This window comes from Heterocephalus glaber, unplaced genomic scaffold (genome assembly GCF_053883595.1).
Source record: "Heterocephalus glaber isolate CG9 unplaced genomic scaffold, H.glaber_assembly_v1.0 deba00001523, whole genome shotgun sequence".
Taxonomy (NCBI): domain Eukaryota; kingdom Metazoa; phylum Chordata; class Mammalia; order Rodentia; family Bathyergidae; genus Heterocephalus; species Heterocephalus glaber.
Genome location: NW_028258327.1, coordinates 1,672,553 through 1,689,515, shown reverse-complemented (window position 1 = coordinate 1,689,515; position 16,963 = coordinate 1,672,553). Strand labels below are relative to the sequence as shown.

Here is a 16,963-nt window from a genome sequence, read left to right as displayed (position 1 = left end):
GACACCTGAAATATTAGCAAGCACTAATTCTCTAGCACTCTGACGGAGTGCTGATGTGCGCCAACGGAAGTAGAGGAGGCCCCGTGCCCGTCCTCTGATCCGTCCTAGATATTTCCATGCCAGAGAAGCCCAGGGTCTGTGATGGGGACGGGGAGCTACTCAGTACCAGACTGCACATTTGTGAATTTGCTTGCAGAGATTCCAGAACAGGAGGAGGATGGAAAAGAACAGCTGTTGCTGGGCCCCAGGTAACTAACTGGATAGTCAGGGCTGGGACTTGCGTGGGGACCAGAGGAGGTGGGTCCCCGAGGGAGCAGACCAGGAGGTCCAAAGTGCCCGGATTTCCCATGCGGAAAGGTAAACTGAAAATGGTACTTGGAGTTCATTCTGCCAAGTCAGGGGGGACACCTTTCTATCAAGGTGTGCGGTGTCCCCGTGGAACTCGTTGTACCCAAGTGGACCTAACCGGCCTCTGTTGGGTGGAGAAGTTGAGGCTGAGCTGTGGATCTGGCTCTGTGTGGGTGTCCTTAGCGTGTTGGCAGGGATTTTGTACTGGGGAACTTAAGAAGATCAAAATATCTGTCATTTCCTGCATCTGTGGAAAGAGGCCTAGACTGCACAAGGTCTTAGGACTCTGATATCTCCACGGCAGTGACTGAAACAGGTAGAGAAGTCACACAATTTGTAGGGAAGGTGGAGCCCTGCTGTGGTCTCTGGGTGTGCTGAGGGTCGTGGTTGTGTCACACGGGGTGTGGGGACTCTGTCCTCATCAGCCTGTTGTCCAGCCCGCACACTGTGCATCTCCTCCTGTCTCCTGCCCTCCTGGGAGGTGACTCTGTCTTTGAAGTTTTCATCCTCTACCTTCTGTGACCACTCCCTCATGTCTGTCTCGACCACCTTGGAATCTTGTGCCCATCTCACTTGGTTTTACTGTGTTCTTTATCCCAACAGTGTGAGTGCAGAGGGCCTGCAGCGGGAGGAGGAAGAAGACCATTTGACTCCCTCTGGCGGGTCTGAGCCTGGTGAGACCCAGCAGCCTCCCTGCACCACTGCTGCCCTGGTAGATGAGGTAGAGGCCCCTTCTCCAGGCGCCTCCGGTGAGTCCCGCATTATTAAGGAAACCACACTCACCTCACCCATTTCTGGTGGCCCCAGTGCAAACTCAGGGCAGCAGACACAGAGGGGACAGGCTGGCGAGGACATAACAGACTCACAGCAGCGAGGTTACCGCTCCTGGCGGGCTTTGTTCATCTGCACAGGTTCGCTTTTTCCAGCTGGAACAGCTGGTGTCTCCCACAGTGCTCTGGTAATTGTTGCTCCTGAATGCTGTGCTTTGGCCTTCAGTTATGTACAAATACATCGCTCCACTTGAGTCATTCACGGGAGCTGTTCTTATGGTTCCTTGACACCCAGCCACCATCTTTGTCTCTTATAGCTGTCCTCTGCATGAAAGGTGTCAGTTCCCTGCCAGGGTGTAGACAACCATGACTGCGCCTGACCGTATTCCTAGGGGTGCTGCTGAGCCTTGCCACTCTCGCCTCCTTGGATGCAAGCGTCGTCTTCTCTCAGCAGCCCCTGGGATCTCTCCCCCTCGAGGCTCTGTAGAGCTGTCCATCCACACAGGCTCAGCCAACAGTCTCCACAGTCCCTGTGCAACCCTGAAGCTCAGGCCTAGGACCTGCAACCCCTGCCACTATGCAAGGAACCCGTGTCCTGGGGAGCACCAGGGACCTTTCTTTGAAGAGTTTGTATATTTCACATCAGTCTCATCTCAGGGTCTCCACTCGACTGCACATGGAGAGTTCCTGATTAGCCTTGTGGCTCTAGGATCACCAGAGGCAGTTAGGCGGGTCCTAGGATGTCTGTGGGAAGAGGCTAGCTGAGCTGTGTCCCAGCATTCAGAGCAGGAGCCTGACTTGCTGACCTGTAGCTGTCTGTCCCGTGGCTCAGGAAACAAGCCCTGTTATTTCTCGTAGAAAACGTCCTATGCCTCCTGCGGTGTTGCTCTCAGACTGTTCCGTTTCCTTAGAGAATATTGACAGCCGTGGGCTTGCAGGGTGTGAGCTGGGATGGTATGATGTGACCATCCCCGTCTGACTTTATTTACAGAAAATCAAAATTACCCTGAGGACGAGGATGCCCAGGAGCCAGACTCGCCCAGGTAACTGAGCGTGGAGGACCAGTGATGGTAACCAAGGTGACATGGAGATTTCCTGTGTAGATCCCAGGGAAATCAGATCTCCTGAGCACACTTATTTCACCCAGTCAGGCAGCCACCGAGTCTGTGTTTAAACCATGCCGCTAACCTTGTTTCCTTTTCTTGTATGGACTATTGATTTTACTAGTTTCTTGGTAATCCGAATAGAATCCAGGAGAGCTATCATGACCGTGGGTTTCAGTATTCACGCACACGTGGCCACTTGTTCCCTCGAGGATTAAACTCAGAGAGGGATGCAGAACTGCCCTCTGCATACGAGGCCTTGGCTCATTGTCAGGTTTTTCACAGGCAGGAAACTATGGAGCTAAGGAAACAGTTAAGGGCAGACATGAGGTGTAGGTGTAGATATGCTCGGGAATCCACACTATGCCAGATCATTTATGCACTGGTCTCAAACAGGCATGAGCTTTCCATTGGAAGGGCCCCCTCAGATGTGCTCAGAGGAGTCCCGGGCACAGTCCTGTGCCTGAACAGTCAGCCCATTTACACTCCGCTGGTTTCCCTGCTTCTTGTCATTCTTGACCATGCCTGAAAGCTGAGTGCTAATTGCAAGTTTTGCCATCTCTTCTCTGCTGGGCATTTCAGGGTTATAATTGAAGATCTGGCCTTCAATTTGGAGTTTGTGGAGCAGTTTCAGAAATGGAGGGACATAATCCTCTACCTTCGAATGAGTCTGAAGGACGTGCTGACCCCAGATGGACCTGTGAGCCACCAGGAACAGCATGCAGAGTGGCGCAGGCTGGCCAAGAGCCTCGCCCTCCAGCTCAGCCCAGGTGAGGTGGCCGTGGGCCCTGGTCAACACTGGGCTTCTCCAAGGCACCCAGCTGTGGGAGACCCCAGCAGACAGGCCATCTCTACATCGCTTCCCTTACTGTCTACGTTTTCCTGGGAGTCTCGGCTCATCAGGATGCCGTCATGGAGGAACACATGGGGGGAGGAACACATGGGGTGGAGGCCACACAATTCCCCCCTCACTGTCCTCCCCGATAGAATGGGGCTCCCGACACCAACAGCCTTCCTCGCCATCCTCACAGGCGGCAGGTTAGGTTCCTCGCAATCTGGGCTGAGGGCAGTTTTCTCTCAGGTGTCCTCATGCTGACTTTATTGTGGCTGAGGGGTTCCGGATCCTTGCATGATTTCCGTTTGCTCATGTGTCTACAAGGGGCTCAGTGTTGTTACACTGGAGTTGTAGCATTTGAGTAGGGAATCTCTGTGAGTGTCCTTTCAGAGGGCTGTTGTCACCCTGAAAAGTTTCACTAAGGATTGGATGTCACAGAATGTGGTCTGGGACATTGGGTAACATTGGGAGAATGGCCACTACATACATGGTAAGAGGATGACGGGGCATGCAAGGAAGTTACCAGGGTGTGGGCATTGTAGGGCAGGCTTGTATCTCCTTTCCTTAGTGAAAGGAGGCAGAGGGATGTGAGAGCCATGGTGAGCTAGAGATCCATTTACCCTGCGCTCCAGCTGTGTGACAGGAGCAAGGAGTATCCAGTGCTCGGCTGACCAAGATCCAAGTGAACTTGGCCCAGGAAAACTCATAGCTCATCAGGATAATCATCCCTGGATGGTCATGTTGTGCATGGAGGAGCAGCCTGCACCCCAGATTGTTTCTGCTGAGGTGACACAGGTCATTCAGTGCAGTTCCCTGTGTCCCTCTGAAAACACTGCGTGCTCATTTGTGTTCTCGCAGTCAGGTGGGTGGGGTGGGCATGGGGGAAGTGGCACCATGGAGTGACTGTCTGCACCTTTCTGAATTTGCTTGCAGAGCAGCACTGCAATGGGGATGAGGAAGAAACAGAGTCCCCGGACTCCAGGTAACCGAGCGTGGTCAGGGCTGTAAGCCAGTGTGATGGGAGAGGGGTTGTGTGAAAGCCAAGACCTGGGGTCGGGAGGGGCCACAGGTTTCAGTCAGGGTGAGAAAAGCCTGCCGATGGCCATGGTGTCACTCACCCAGCCAAAGGCACCATGGCCTTCACCAAGGCCCTGTGTGACCTCTGCAGATTTGGAGAGGGCATCCGTGCAGGGAGAACTAAGCAGTCTGGGGCTGTTATTGTCCTTAAAGAAGCCTGGGAGAGGTTAAAGTGAGGATAGCATGCACATCGGCTCTGAACTGTTGCTCTGAGTGCATGGAGAGTTGAGACACAGCAAGGAAAGTTGTGGATCCCCTGACAGAAAGCTATTTCTTGTCTCAACATTGCTAAGAAAAGGCTCAGAAGGCCCAGGTTCTCCTGCAGTCTCCACCACTGGAGCCTGTATTCACGGGACCCTGTTCACAAGATTGGGCCCTGCTGTGGTTCCCACTGCATGCTCCCTATCCTGACTGCACCTCAGAGGGAAGCTGGCTCTCTCCCCTCATCAGCTGCTCATCTGGACAGTGCCCTGAGCAGAGGCGCCTCTCTCTTCCCTGTGTCTTTTTCTCTTTCTGTCTCTCTCCCTGTTGCGTATCTCACATTCTTACAGTACGAGAGCAATGCCTGAGTCAGAGGGGAGCAGTTTCCTTCTGTCTTTTAATTTTTTCATTTTTGGTATGGGGAACTGAACTCAGGTCCTTGTGCTTGTGCAGCAGGCAGCGAAACCACTGAGCTAAATCCCCGGCCCTTTTTTTTTTTTTTTTCCTTCCTTTTTTGAAAAATTTTATTTAAAAAACCTTTAGTGCAATATTAAAAAGCAATACAGTCAGCGGGAGCAACGACTGAGAGAAAGGGGAGGGCAGACAAGACCCAGGACCCCACCCAGCTGTTCCCCAATCCTCCTGTGGCTGGGGGCCAGGGGCAGCAGGCTGGGAAAGGGGCATGGGTAGTGGGGGAGGGAGGAGACCACCCACCAAAATGAACAAGCAGAACAAAACATTTATATAGGAAACATCTGGCTGAAAATGATTTTGGGGAAGCCAAATTTTTTTTTTTTTCTTTCCCAAAAATGTCCTTGGGTTGGGAGGGGGTCGGCCTCCTGGAGTCCCACCCTGTACTCCACTGTTGGGGAGCAGAGGATATGCAGGGGGCAGGTGTGTGTGTGTGAGAGACAAAGGGAGATGACTGGAGAGGCGCCCCTCGCTGGAATCTGTCACCAGGGCCCCAGGTGCCCTAGGCAGCTCCTGGACTCTCCAGGGCTTGGGTGAGATGGGAGTTGGAATGGACCTCGGGAGGGCAATGCCTGGCACTCAGCCTAGAAAACCATCAGGGTCATCATCTTCAAAGTGGCCTTGCTGAAGCACCTTGATGTGGTGCTCGTAGATTTTGAGGGCTGGGCCCAGGCGGATGGAAAGGCCGGTCAGCATGTCTGTGCCCTGCATGAGCGGCAAGGATTTGCCGTCAATCTCCTGCTCCTGGAAGGCAGTGGCCTGCTCAGGGAAGCAGGCGTCAGTGGAGTACTCTACCACGTCCATCACTGTCCACTCCACCGGGTCTGCTGGCTTCTCCTTGCGTCTGGGAGGACAGCCAAAAGGGGTCCCATCGGCCCCAGGGAGGGCTGGCTTTCCTGGGGGCAAAGGCACAGGGGACTGGGAATCTGGCCCAGTGGCAGCAGAGGCCGGTCCTCCTTCCTTACTCATGGCTGCTATGGAGAACACCTGGCGGGTACCACTCCCTGGTGCCGGTCCCCGCCCTTCGTCCTGCCCCGTGAGGTGTCCACAGGGTATCCACTCCTTGACCCTCGCCTTAGCGCTCGGAGGGGCACGTTCACCATTAAGCTGGAGGTGCTGGGCACCTGCAGGACGGTTACTCTCTGGCACTTCTGAGCCCTCGGACATCGTCTTTGTCATCTTCATCTTCTTTCTCAAGCAGTCAGTCTTCTCCTCTCGCTCCGCGACGCGCGGGGGCTGGCGGCCGGGAGGGCCCGTCCCCGCGGGGTGGCGCGAGCGCTCCCAGGCGAGTGCGGTCCAGGCGGCCCCGCGCCGCCGCCGCCTCTTGCACGCGGCCGCGGCTCAGGCGCCCGTTTGCGCTGCCCCCAAGGTAGCACAGGACTTCCCGCAGGCTCGTGGGCCGTGCCGGCCACCACCCCCCTCCGGGGGCGGCGGCGGCTGCTACTCGGTCAGCGCTGGGAGCGGTGGCGGCGCGGGTGTGGGCGGCGATAATGCCAGGGGCCCAGCTATGCCTCTATCCCGTCCCCGGCTGGCTGTACCCTTCGCGCTGCCTCCCTCCCACTGCGGCGCCCCGTCCCTGGGCCGCTGCCCGACGCCTCCTCCCGGGGGCGCAGCGCCTCTGTGGAGCTGGAGCTGCTGCAACGCTGCTGTTTCTTTGTTAAAAAAAAAAAAAAAAAGAGAGAGAAAGAGAAAAAACAGAGAAAGAGAAGAGAGAGGAAAATATGCAAGCACACTCACTCGCACCCACGGCCCGCTGGTGCTGGGCGGGCGCGCGTGCCTTCTTCCCTCCCTCTCCCGCTTTTAAGGTGGAGCTCAGGCCCGCCCGCCCGTCCCGCCCCTCTTTCCCCCCGCCGCCCCCCCTCCCCGTGCTCAGGCCGGCCCGCCCCAGCCCCAGCCCCAGCCCCCCCCCCCGCCCTTTTGTAATTTAATTTTTTTTCTTTTTTGAAACTAATGTGTTTTTGTTTTTTGTTTTTTACTACTATAACATTTTTTCCCCCATTAACTTCACTGGTACATTTTCGGTATGAAATACAATTACATTCATCATTGGGATCTTGTACCATTACTTGAGTCTCTTGGTTCTTATTTTTTTCCCCTTCCCTTGCCCTCCCTTCACCCCCTCCATCCTTCTCTATTTGCAAAGACCTTGTTTCCATTTTTTTCCTCTTATATTTTTTCTTTTCCCTTTTTTCCCTTCCCCTACCCCTCCTAATTCCCCTGCTCTTTTAGACCTTTCCTGTTACACAATATCAGTTATACACGTATTTAAATTACAGTATTAAGATTTAGGAGACATTACCACAGATTTTACAGAATTTAAAAGGATATAGAAAGCATATTACAAAAATCATTTTTGAAATAAATTTGACAGCTTCAAAGAAGTACCTTGGAAGACAAATTAATGAAACTAACTCTGGAGGAAATATAAAATTTGAATAGTACCTATTAAAGTATATTCCTAGCTTGACAACCTACCTATATGACAACAGCAGGCTTATAAACATTTTAACTGATAAATTATATCAAACATTTAAAGCAGAAAAAAGAAGGAACACTTCTCCCTCCATTTTTGGAACTCAACATTGTGCTAATCCTAAAACTGGATAAAGATACTAGAAGAAAAAAGTATGAACATAGAAATTTTTTTAGCAAAACAAATTATTGGAAGTCAGATCTGGCAGGATGTAGAAAGTGGTTTTGTTATAGGGATGGCAGTGTTGGTTCAGCATTGGAAGATCCACCCACAAAAGTCATTTTAACAGAGGAAAGGAGAAAACCATATGATCCTGTCACTAGTTGGAGAAAGAATATTGGACTAAATTCTACAGCTGTTCATGGTAAAAGCTATCAGGAGACTAGAAGTAGAACAGAAACTTCTCAACAGATCAAAGATACGTACTCCATACTTCCAACAAAAACTACTTCTATGAATGGAGAAGATATAATGCTTTCTCCCTAAAGTGGGGAACAAGGGCGTATATGCCTACTCTTTATCTGTCCATTAGACTTTGAAACATAGGTCTAAACCAAAATAGTCTTGGCAATAAAATGACACAACTAGGATAGGATTGGCACGGCAGAAGCAAAATCTTTAGATGAAATGATCATCTACAGAGAAAATACTAAGAAATCTCTAGGAGACCCTAGAACTTGTACTTGAATTTAGCAGGATTAGAAAACACAAGGTATATATAAAAATTCAGGTCTCTGTATACTTGCTATAAATGAAGAGCTGAATATTGAAATTTAAAAGTTATGTAGCAGTACAAAGGACCCAGAAAAGCCAAAACCAAAAACAGTGTTGGAAGACGTTTAGCACCCAATTTTAAGACTTCTTCGAAAGCTGCAGTAATCAAGGCAGTGTTGGTGTAAGGAAAGACATATAGATCATTGGAATAAAACAGAATCTAGAAATAGAACCACACATATATGGTCCACTGAGTTTTGAAAGATTATTTAACATTATCATTTTATAGAATATAAACTTAATTCAAGAGCCGAGGAAGAGATAGTGTGTTCAGCAAACGGTACTAGAACACCTGGTATCCAAATATAAAAAATTAATCTCAACCCTTTATTTCCATACATGAAAATAACTTGAAGGGATCTATGAACCTAAATAAGAAAGCCTAAAAGTATAAAACTTTAAGAAGGAACTATAAGGGAAAATATTTATGAATTCAGGCTAGGCAAGAACTACCTAGGATACAAAAAACATGATGTATAAAAGAAAAAATTGGATAAATGAGATTCCATCAAAATTTAGAACTTTAAATGACATCATTAAAATGAGAAATAGTCCTTAAACAGACCATACTTACAATGCATATAACCCATGACTAGAATATATAAAGAATTCTTAGAGCTCATTAATAGACAACCCAATTAAAATGTAGACATAAGAAGATGATAAATAGCTAGTATAGCACAAGGAAAAGTGTGCAACACTAGAATCAGAAAAATACTAATCAGAATAATAAGGTTGAATTATACACTCATTAGGGAGATGAAGTCAAAAGTTTTAAAAGCCTTGTCACGACTTTTTCGTTTTGTTGGATTCTCCCTCTTTGCATTTAATTTGTCACACCCAATGGATTCATTCTGCTGGGTTTCCTGGGGTTGTGACCCTCATTGACTTTTCCTAAGGTATTGTCTAAAATTTTTTGGAGTGCCGGTTTGGTATTCATGAAGTTCCTGAGGTGCTCTTTATCATGAAAGTATTTTATTTCTCCATCAATTTTGAAAGAGATTTTTGCAGGGTACACCCATCTGGGTTGGAGGCTGTTTTCCTTTATTGCTTGAAATACATCACTCCAAGCTCTTCTTGCCTTAAGGGTTTGCATTGAGAAGTCTGCTGTGATTCTGATGGGCTTTCCTTTGTATGTGATTTGTTTCTTTTCTCTCACTGCTTGTAGAATTTTGTTCTTCTGTTGGATTTCTGGAATCCTATTACATGCCTATGTGTAGATTTTTTTCGATTAAGGCTAGCTGGAGTCCTATATGCCTCACTTATCTGTATGTCAAGTTGTTCTCTCCTCCTTGGGAAATTTTCTGCCATCACTTCTGTGAAGAGATTTTTTTATGTCATATGCATTCTCTCCTGTTTCTTCATTGACTCCAGTCAGTCTTATGTTATTCTTCTTTGCATCGTCTAGCAGCTGCTGGATTGATTTCTCATGTTCCCTTACAATTTGATAGCAATTTTTCTTTTCCTGGTCACTAATTGCAATCTTATCTTCTATATGTGAAATTCTGTACTCACATTGGTTCATTCTGCTGCGCAGACTTTTGATGGAGTTTTTAATCTCTTGGAAAACTGTTTGCATCTGTTTTATGGATTCCATTTGCTTCCTATGTTGGGATTCCATCATGTTCCTCAGATCCTCTATTTTTTTATCTGGGTCCTCTCTAGATTTATAAATCATGTCTTGCACCATGAGCAAAATCTTTGCTGTTATCTGAGTAATTATTTCTGATTTCATTTTTCCCAGATCCTGTTTTGTTGCCAGTTCAGAGAGTCCAGGTGGTTGAGTATCAGAGTGTTCCATCTCGTTTCCCTTTGGGGTTTGTTGTAGGTGATCTTGGAAGTCTGTTTTTGAGGCTTGTTTATGTGTCTTCTCATTTGCATGGGGGGGGGTGCTCCTGGCGCCCACGCAGCTCACCTTCTGTGCCTTAGGATCTTGGGATGGCAGCAGGGCAGCTTCCTTCTGGGTGCTGGGACCAGCAGCTCTCTCCTGTGGGAGGCTGTTGAGCGAGGAGACACTCCCCCTCTTTGTGCAGTTTGGCCTTAGTTTGGTGGTGGGGATTCCACAGCACACATTGGCCCCAAAGCAAAAAGCAAATCCTGCACAAGTGCAGTATGGAAAGGACAGGCTCCGCAGACCAGGGATCACTGGGCTTCAGCAGTTCCTCAGGTCCCTTTGTTCCCAGGTGCCCTGCAAGTAACATGGAGCCCAGTGCTCTGATGTTGGAGCACCTGGATGCTTCTCAGTGTATGTGCCACACACCTGCTCACACTGAGCTGTGTGTACCCCTCCAGGCCCTTTATGGAAATCTTTTGCGTAGGGACCCTGGGAATTAGCTGCTGTGTGCAGGCTGCTGGGCCTTTCCTGGGATCCTCCTGCCACGGAACTCAACTGCTCCAGAATGCCCCCTGTGTGTCCTGTGGCCTCTCTTTAGGGGTCCAGGGTGGACGAGGGGATAGCTGTGAAGGCCAGTCCTTCCTGGTTAGCATGCTGTTCTCCTCACAGGTACCAGCAGGGCGGAGACAGTGCCACCAATTACGTGGCACAGGTTGTAGATGAAAGTTATTTGACCTCTTCCACATGGTGCAACTTCTCAGCGTTCCCCGAGCCTGCCTGGAGTCCCGGCTTCCGAGGTGAGGAGCACTGGGTTCCCTCTTTCCTGGGTGAGGGCAGTTGAGTGTGCCACCTGGGGAGATCTTCAGGCTCGTTCTCTTTCCTAGTTAGTGTGTGTCTGCAGCATAGGAGAATGACATCACCCTTGGGGATTTGGAGCATGTCCGTACCCCATCTGGATCCTTTGTACTCTCCAGGACCCACCACCACACCCTCCCGTCCTGGTCCTTGGGCCTCCCTCGCCGCTTCGGACTCTACCTCCCTATTTCCAGCCGTCTGTCTTTTCTTTGGCTGTCAAAACTATTTTTCCTTTGGGTGTCTCCTATTGGAGACCCCCCTGTCATATTTATACCTCCGCAGTTCATTGTTTTACTTATAATTATGACCTCAGTAGCCATCCACCTTGCCATCAGTGTCTGCAGTTCATCTCTCCTCATGGTTCAGCAGTATGCCTTGTGTACGTTTACCACCTTTTCATCATCCGTTTGTCTTCGATGGGCATAGGGTCGACTTCCATATTTTTCCTATCTGTAAGGCTTGTGCTAGCCTCAGTGTCTCAGTTTACTTTCTGTTTGCTTGAGCAAAATCTTTGACACAGATGAAAGGAGGAAAGGTTTATTTTGACTGACAGTTTGTTGATGTTTCGATCCATAGATGGCTGGTTCTAGGGCAAGATGGCGTGGTTGAAAAGAAAGAGTTCATGACTAGGCAGGCAGTAAGTAGCAAAGGCTGGGGGCAGGAGGAAGGGTCTAGCTCTCTCCAGGGCACGCCCACAAGGACCCTCTCCTCCCACCAGGCTTCATCTCCCAGCATGAGACCCAGACATAAACCCATCCGTGCACTAGCCCCGGTATGACAGGCCCGATCCAGTCACTTCCCACACGCACGGCCTCTGAGCAGAGAAGGCTTTGCGGGGACATCTAGATGTAAGCCGTGACGGTCAGCGTGTGTGTGCATGCAGCACTGTGCTCCGATGACGTCCACTCTCTGGTGCAGATGCCCAGGAGAGGGGTAGCTGGTTCCAGTGGAATTCTCTTCTGAGTTTTTTGAGGAAAGTCCACACTAATTTCCACTGGGGTGCTACCAGTTTATATTCTGCCAAGCAAAGCAGAAGGGTCCTTTTTCCATGCAAGCTCTCAAGCCTTTCTTCTTCGCGGTAGACGTTCTTGCTGGAATAAGACAGACTCTAGTGTTTTTATGGTCATTCCTTGTCTTGTGCCTGCTGAGCCTTTCTCTTGCTTTTGTCGAGGATGTGTTGGTTTGAGTTGCCCAGTTAGTGCCATGAGTCAAGCTGTAGGGAAGGAGTGAAGCACGGAGGTCAGGTGTGTCCCACAGTGGGCACGGCAGGACCTTTTATATTTCACATCGGATGTTTTTGAGTTCTGCTATTTCTAGATATTCCCCCGCTGTCTGAGGAATTGGCTGTGAAAAATGTCTTTCCCATTTGGTAGGTCTCTAGTCAGTGTCTTGTGGGTTTCCTTTGGTTCCAGGAACCTTTATGCGCGACTACAATTCGATTTGTAGAATTTGTGGCTTGTTATTGTTATACAGTGGGCATTCTGGTGAGGACGTCCATGGCTACGCTATATCTTCTCCCAGAGTTTGTGTTTTTATGCCCAGATGTATGATCCACTGGCGTTTGCTTTCAGCACAGGGTGAGAGAGAGATGGGCAGAGTCGATCTTGTGCACGTGGACCAGCAGTTTTCCCAGCGCCCTTTTTCCATGGCCTGTGTTTTCTCCAGCGTAGGTTGTTGGCTCCTTTGCCCAAGATCCAGTGGCTGAAGGTTTTTGGGGTTGTTTCTGCACCCCCTATTCTGTTCCCTGTGTCCAGCTGTCTGTGTGCGTGCATTGGTACCATTCTGTCTCTCGTGGTCTGCCCAGGGACGGAAGTGAGGAAGTCTTCCCGTTCCTTAGGAGACAGTCTGAGTCTCCCGACGATGTTCCCCCCGGGTGTGCTGTTGTCTCACTGAGAGAGCCATTCGTTCACTTGCATTGGCTCCGGGGGTTTGTACTGGGTCTTGAGGTGAGTTCAGGTCATGAGTGTTGTATGTGTGCATATGTGTGTTTGTGTTTGCAGGACCTGAATACACCTGGAACCAAGAGGAAGTGGCGTGGGAGTCCGTTTCCGCCTGGTGAGTGTGAGGGTCACGGGCTGTGGAGGCAGAGGTGGCCTGTGAGATCTCAGGTGCAGGGAAAAGCGGGAAGTGGTCAGTTTCCCTACTTGATCTGTTCTGCCAAGCTGGAAGTGAACTCTTTTTCAGAGTTTGTTTTTGTCTTGGATCGCACCTCCCCTTACTTTGCAGGATTGGTCACCTGGAGTCCCTGTCGCCCACGGTGAACTACACTCGGGTTTCCCTGCACTCAGGGCAGGGCAGCTCAACACTCTCCTGTGGGAGGCCGTTGCGCGAGGAGACACTCCCCCTCTTTGTGCAGTTTGGCCTTAGTTTGGTGGTGGGGATTCCACAGCACACATTGGCCCCAAAGCAAAAAGCAAATCCTGCACAAGTGCAGTATGAAAAGGACAGGCTCCGCAGACCCGGGATCACTGGGCTTCAGCAGTTCCTCAGGTCCCTTTGTTCCCAGGTGCCCTGCAAGTAACATGGAGCCCAGTGCTCTGATGTTGGAGCACCTGGATGCTTCTCAGTGTATGTGCCACACACCTGCTCACACTGAGCTGTGTGTACCCCTCCAGGCCCTTTATGGAAATCTTTTGCGTAGGGACCCTGGGAATTAGCTGCTGTGTGCAGGTTGCTGGGCCTTTCCTGGGATCCTCCTGCCAGGGAACTCGACTGCTCCAGAATGCCCCCTGTGTGTCCTGTGGCCCCTCTTTAGGGGTCCAGGGTGGACCAGGGGATAGCTGTGAAGGCCAGTCCTTCCTGGTTAGCATGCTGTTCTCCTTACAGGTACCTGGAGGGCGGAGACAGTGCCACCAATTACCTGGCACACGGTGTAGATGAAAGTTATTTGATCTTTTCCACATGGTGCATCTTCTCAGCGTTCCCCGAGCCTGCCTGGAGTCCCGGCTTCCGAGGTGAGGAGCACTGGGTTCCCTCTTTCCTGGGTGAGGGCAGTTGAGTGTGCCACCTGGGGAGATCTTCAGGCTCGTTCTCTTTCCTAGTTAGTGTGTGTCTGCAGCATAGGAGAATGACATCACCCTTGGGGATTTGGAGCATGTCCGTACCCCATCTGGATCCTTTGTACTCTCCAGGACCCACCACCACACCCTCCCGTCCTGGTCCTTGGGCCTCCCTCGCCGCTTCGGACTCTACCTCCCTATTTCCAGCCGTCTGTCTTTTCTTTGGCTGTCAAAACTATTTTTCCTTTGGGTGTCTCCTATTGGAGAACCCCCTGTCATATTTATACCTCCGCAGTTCATTGTTTTACTTATAATTATGACCTCAGTAGCCATCCACCTTGCCATCAGTGTCTGCAGTTCATCTCTCCTCATGGTTCAGCAGTATGCCTTGTGTACGTTTACCACCTTTTCATCATCCGTTTGTCTTCGATGGGCATAGGGTCGACTTCCATATTTTTCCTATCTGTAAGGCTTGTGCTAGCCTCAGTGTCTCAGTTTACTTTCTGTTTGCTTGAGCAAAATCTTTGACACAGATGAAAGGAGGAAAGGTTTATTTTGACTGACAGTTTGTTGATGTTTCGATCCATAGATGGCTGGTTCTAGGGCAAGATGGCGTGGTTGAAAAGAAAGAGTTCATGACTAGGCAGGCAGTAAGTAGCAAAGGCTGGGGGCAGGAGGAAGGGTCTAGCTCTCTCCAGGGCACGCCCACAAGGACCCTCTCCTCCCACCAGGCTTCACCTCCCAGCATGAGACCCAGACATAAACCCATCCGTGCACTAGCCCCGGTATGACAGGCCCGATCCAGTCACTTCCCACACGCACGGCCTCTGAGCAGAGAAGGCTTTGCGGGGACATCTAGATGTAAGCCGTGACGGTCAGCGTGTGTGTGCATGCAGCACTGTGCTCCGATGACGTCCACTCTCTGGTGCAGATGCCCAGGAGAGGGGTAGCTGGTTCCAGTGGAATTCTCTTCTGAGTTTTTTGAGGAAAGTCCACACTAATTTCCACTGGGGTGCTACCAGTTTATATTCTGCCAAGCAAAGCAGAAGGGTCCTTTTTCCATGCAAGCTCTCAAGCCTTTCTTCTTCGTGATAGACGTTCTTGCTGGAATAAGACAGACTCTAGTGTTTTTATGGTCATTCCTTGTCTTGTGCCTGCTGAGCCTTTCTCTTGCTTTTGTCGAGGATGTGTTGGTTTCAGTTGCCCAGTTAGTGCCGTGAGTCAAGCTGTAGGAAAGGAGTGAAGCACGGAGGTCAGGTGTGTCCCACAGTGGGCACGCCAGGACCTTTTATATTTCACATCGGATGTTTTTGAGTTCTGCTATTTCTAGATATTCCCCCGCTGTCTGAGGAATTGGCTGTGAAAAATGTCTTTCCCATTTGGTAGGTCTCTAGTCAGTGTCTTGTGGGTTTCCTTTAGTTCCAGGAAGCTTTATGCGCGACTACAATTCCATTTGTAGAATTTGTGGCTTGTTATTGTTATACAGTGGGCATTCTGCTGAGGACGTCCATGGCTACGCTATATCTTCTCCCAGAGTTTGTGTTTTTATGCCCAGATGTATGATCCACTGGCGTTTGCTTTCAGCACAGGGTGAGAGAGATGGGCAGAGTCGATCTTGTGCACGTGGACCAGCAGTTTTCCCAGCGCCCTTTTTCCATGGCCTGTGTTTTCTCCAGCGTAGGTTGTTGGCTCCTTTGCCCAAGATCCAGTGGCTGAAGGTTTTTGGGGTTGTTTCTGCACCCCCTATTCTGTTCCCTGTGTCCAGCTGTCTGTGTGCGTGCATTGGTACCATTCTGTCTCTCGAGGTCTGCCCAGGGACGGGAGTGAGGAAGTCTTCCCGTTCCTTAGGAGACAGTCTGAGTCTCCCGAGGATGTTCCCCCCGGGTGTGCTGTTGTCTCACTGAGAGAGCCATTCATTCACTTGCATTGGCTCCGGGGTTTGTACTGGGTCTTGAGGTGAGTTCAGGTCATGAGTGTTGTATGTGTGCATATGTGTGTTTGTGTTTGCAGGACCTGAATACACCTGGAACCAAGAGGAAGTGGCGTGGGAGTCCGTTTCCGCCTGGTGAGTGTGAGGGTCACGGGCTGTGGAGGCAGAGGTGGCCTGTGAGATCTCAGGTGCAGGGAAAAGCGGGAAGTGGTCAGTTTCCCTACTTGATCTGTTCTGCCAAGCTGGAAGTGAACTCTTTTTCCGAGTTTGTTTTTGTCTTGGATCGCACCTCCCCTTACTTTGCAGGATTGGTCACCTGGAGTCCCTGTCGCCCACGGTGAACTACACTCGGGTTTCCCTGCACTCAGGGCAGGGCAGCTCAACACTCTCCTGTGGGAGGCCGTTGCGCGAGGAGACACTCCCCCTCTTTGTGCAGTTTGGCCTTAGTTTGGTGGTGGGGATTCCACAGCACACATTGGCCCCAAAGCAAAAAGCAAATCCTGCACAAGTGCAGTATGAAAAGGACAGGCTCCGCAGACCCGGGATCACTGGGCTTCAGCAGTTCCTCAGGTCCCTTTGTTCCCAGGTGCCCTGCAAGTAACATGGAGCCCAGTGCTCTGATGTTGGAGCACCTGGATGCTTCTCAGTGTATGTGCCACACACCTGCTCACACTGAGCTGTGTGTACCCCTCCAGGCCCTTTATGGAAATCTTTTGCGTAGGGACCCTGGGAATTAGCTGCTGTGTGCAGGTTGCTGGGCCTTTCCTGGGATCCTCCTGCCACGGAACTCGACTGCTCCAGAATGCCCCCTGTGTGTCCTGTGGCCCCTCTTTAGGGGTCCAGGGTGGACCAGGGGATAGCTGTGAAGGCCAGTCCTTCCTGGTTAGCATGCTGTTCTCCTTACAGGTACCTGGAGGGCGGAGACAGTGCCACCAATTACCTGGCACACGGTGTAGATGAAAGTTATTTGATCTTTTCCACATGGTGCATCTTCTCAGCGTTCCCCGAGCCTGCCTGGAGTCCCGGCTTCCGAGGTGAGGAGCACTGGGTTCCCTCTTTCCTGGGTGAGGGCAGTTGAGTGTGCCACCTGGGGAGATCTTCAGGCTCGTTCTCTTTCCTAGTTAGTGTGTGTCTGCAGCATAGGAGAATGACATCACCCTTGGGGATTTGGAGCATGTCCGTACCCCATCTGGATCCTTTGTACTCTCCAGGACGCACCACCACACCCTCCCGTCCTGGTCCTTGGGCCTCCCTCGCGGCTTCGGACTCTACCTCCCTATTTCCAGCCGTCTG

The 16,963-nt window shown here is 50.5% G+C and overlaps 1 protein-coding gene and 1 pseudogene across 13 annotated transcripts in view; one reads left to right on the top strand and one right to left on the bottom strand.

Annotated features, from left to right (window-relative positions):
• Nucleotides 1–16,963, top strand: part of LOC106008750 (uncharacterized) — a 94,661-nt gene that overhangs the window by 17,059 nt on the left and 60,639 nt on the right. For 10 of the 13 annotated variants that reach the window (XR_015441495.1, XR_015441499.1, XR_015441497.1 and 7 more), the window contains 10 exons: nt 197–248; nt 952–1,097; nt 2,110–2,161; nt 2,804–2,991; nt 3,990–4,038; nt 10,556–10,683; nt 12,742–12,796; nt 13,568–13,695; nt 15,751–15,805; nt 16,577–16,704. Coding sequence is in view for 1 of the 13 variants with exons in the window: in XM_087187911.1 (XP_087044037.1) it covers nt 197–248; nt 952–1,097; nt 2,110–2,161; nt 2,804–2,991; nt 3,990–4,038; nt 10,556–10,683; nt 12,742–12,796; nt 13,568–13,695; nt 15,751–15,805; nt 16,577–16,704 (981 nt within the window). In the remaining 12 variants the exon portion in view is untranslated. The remainder of the gene's footprint in view (nt 1–196; nt 249–951; nt 1,098–2,109; nt 2,162–2,803; nt 2,992–3,989; nt 4,039–10,555; nt 10,684–12,741; nt 12,797–13,567; nt 13,696–15,750; nt 15,806–16,576; nt 16,705–16,963) is intronic. The other 3 variants (XR_015441503.1, XR_015441502.1, XR_015441501.1) reach the window with 1 other exon arrangement.
• LOC147824932 (sterile alpha motif domain-containing protein 1 pseudogene) lies at nt 4,698–10,253 on the bottom strand (annotated as a pseudogene).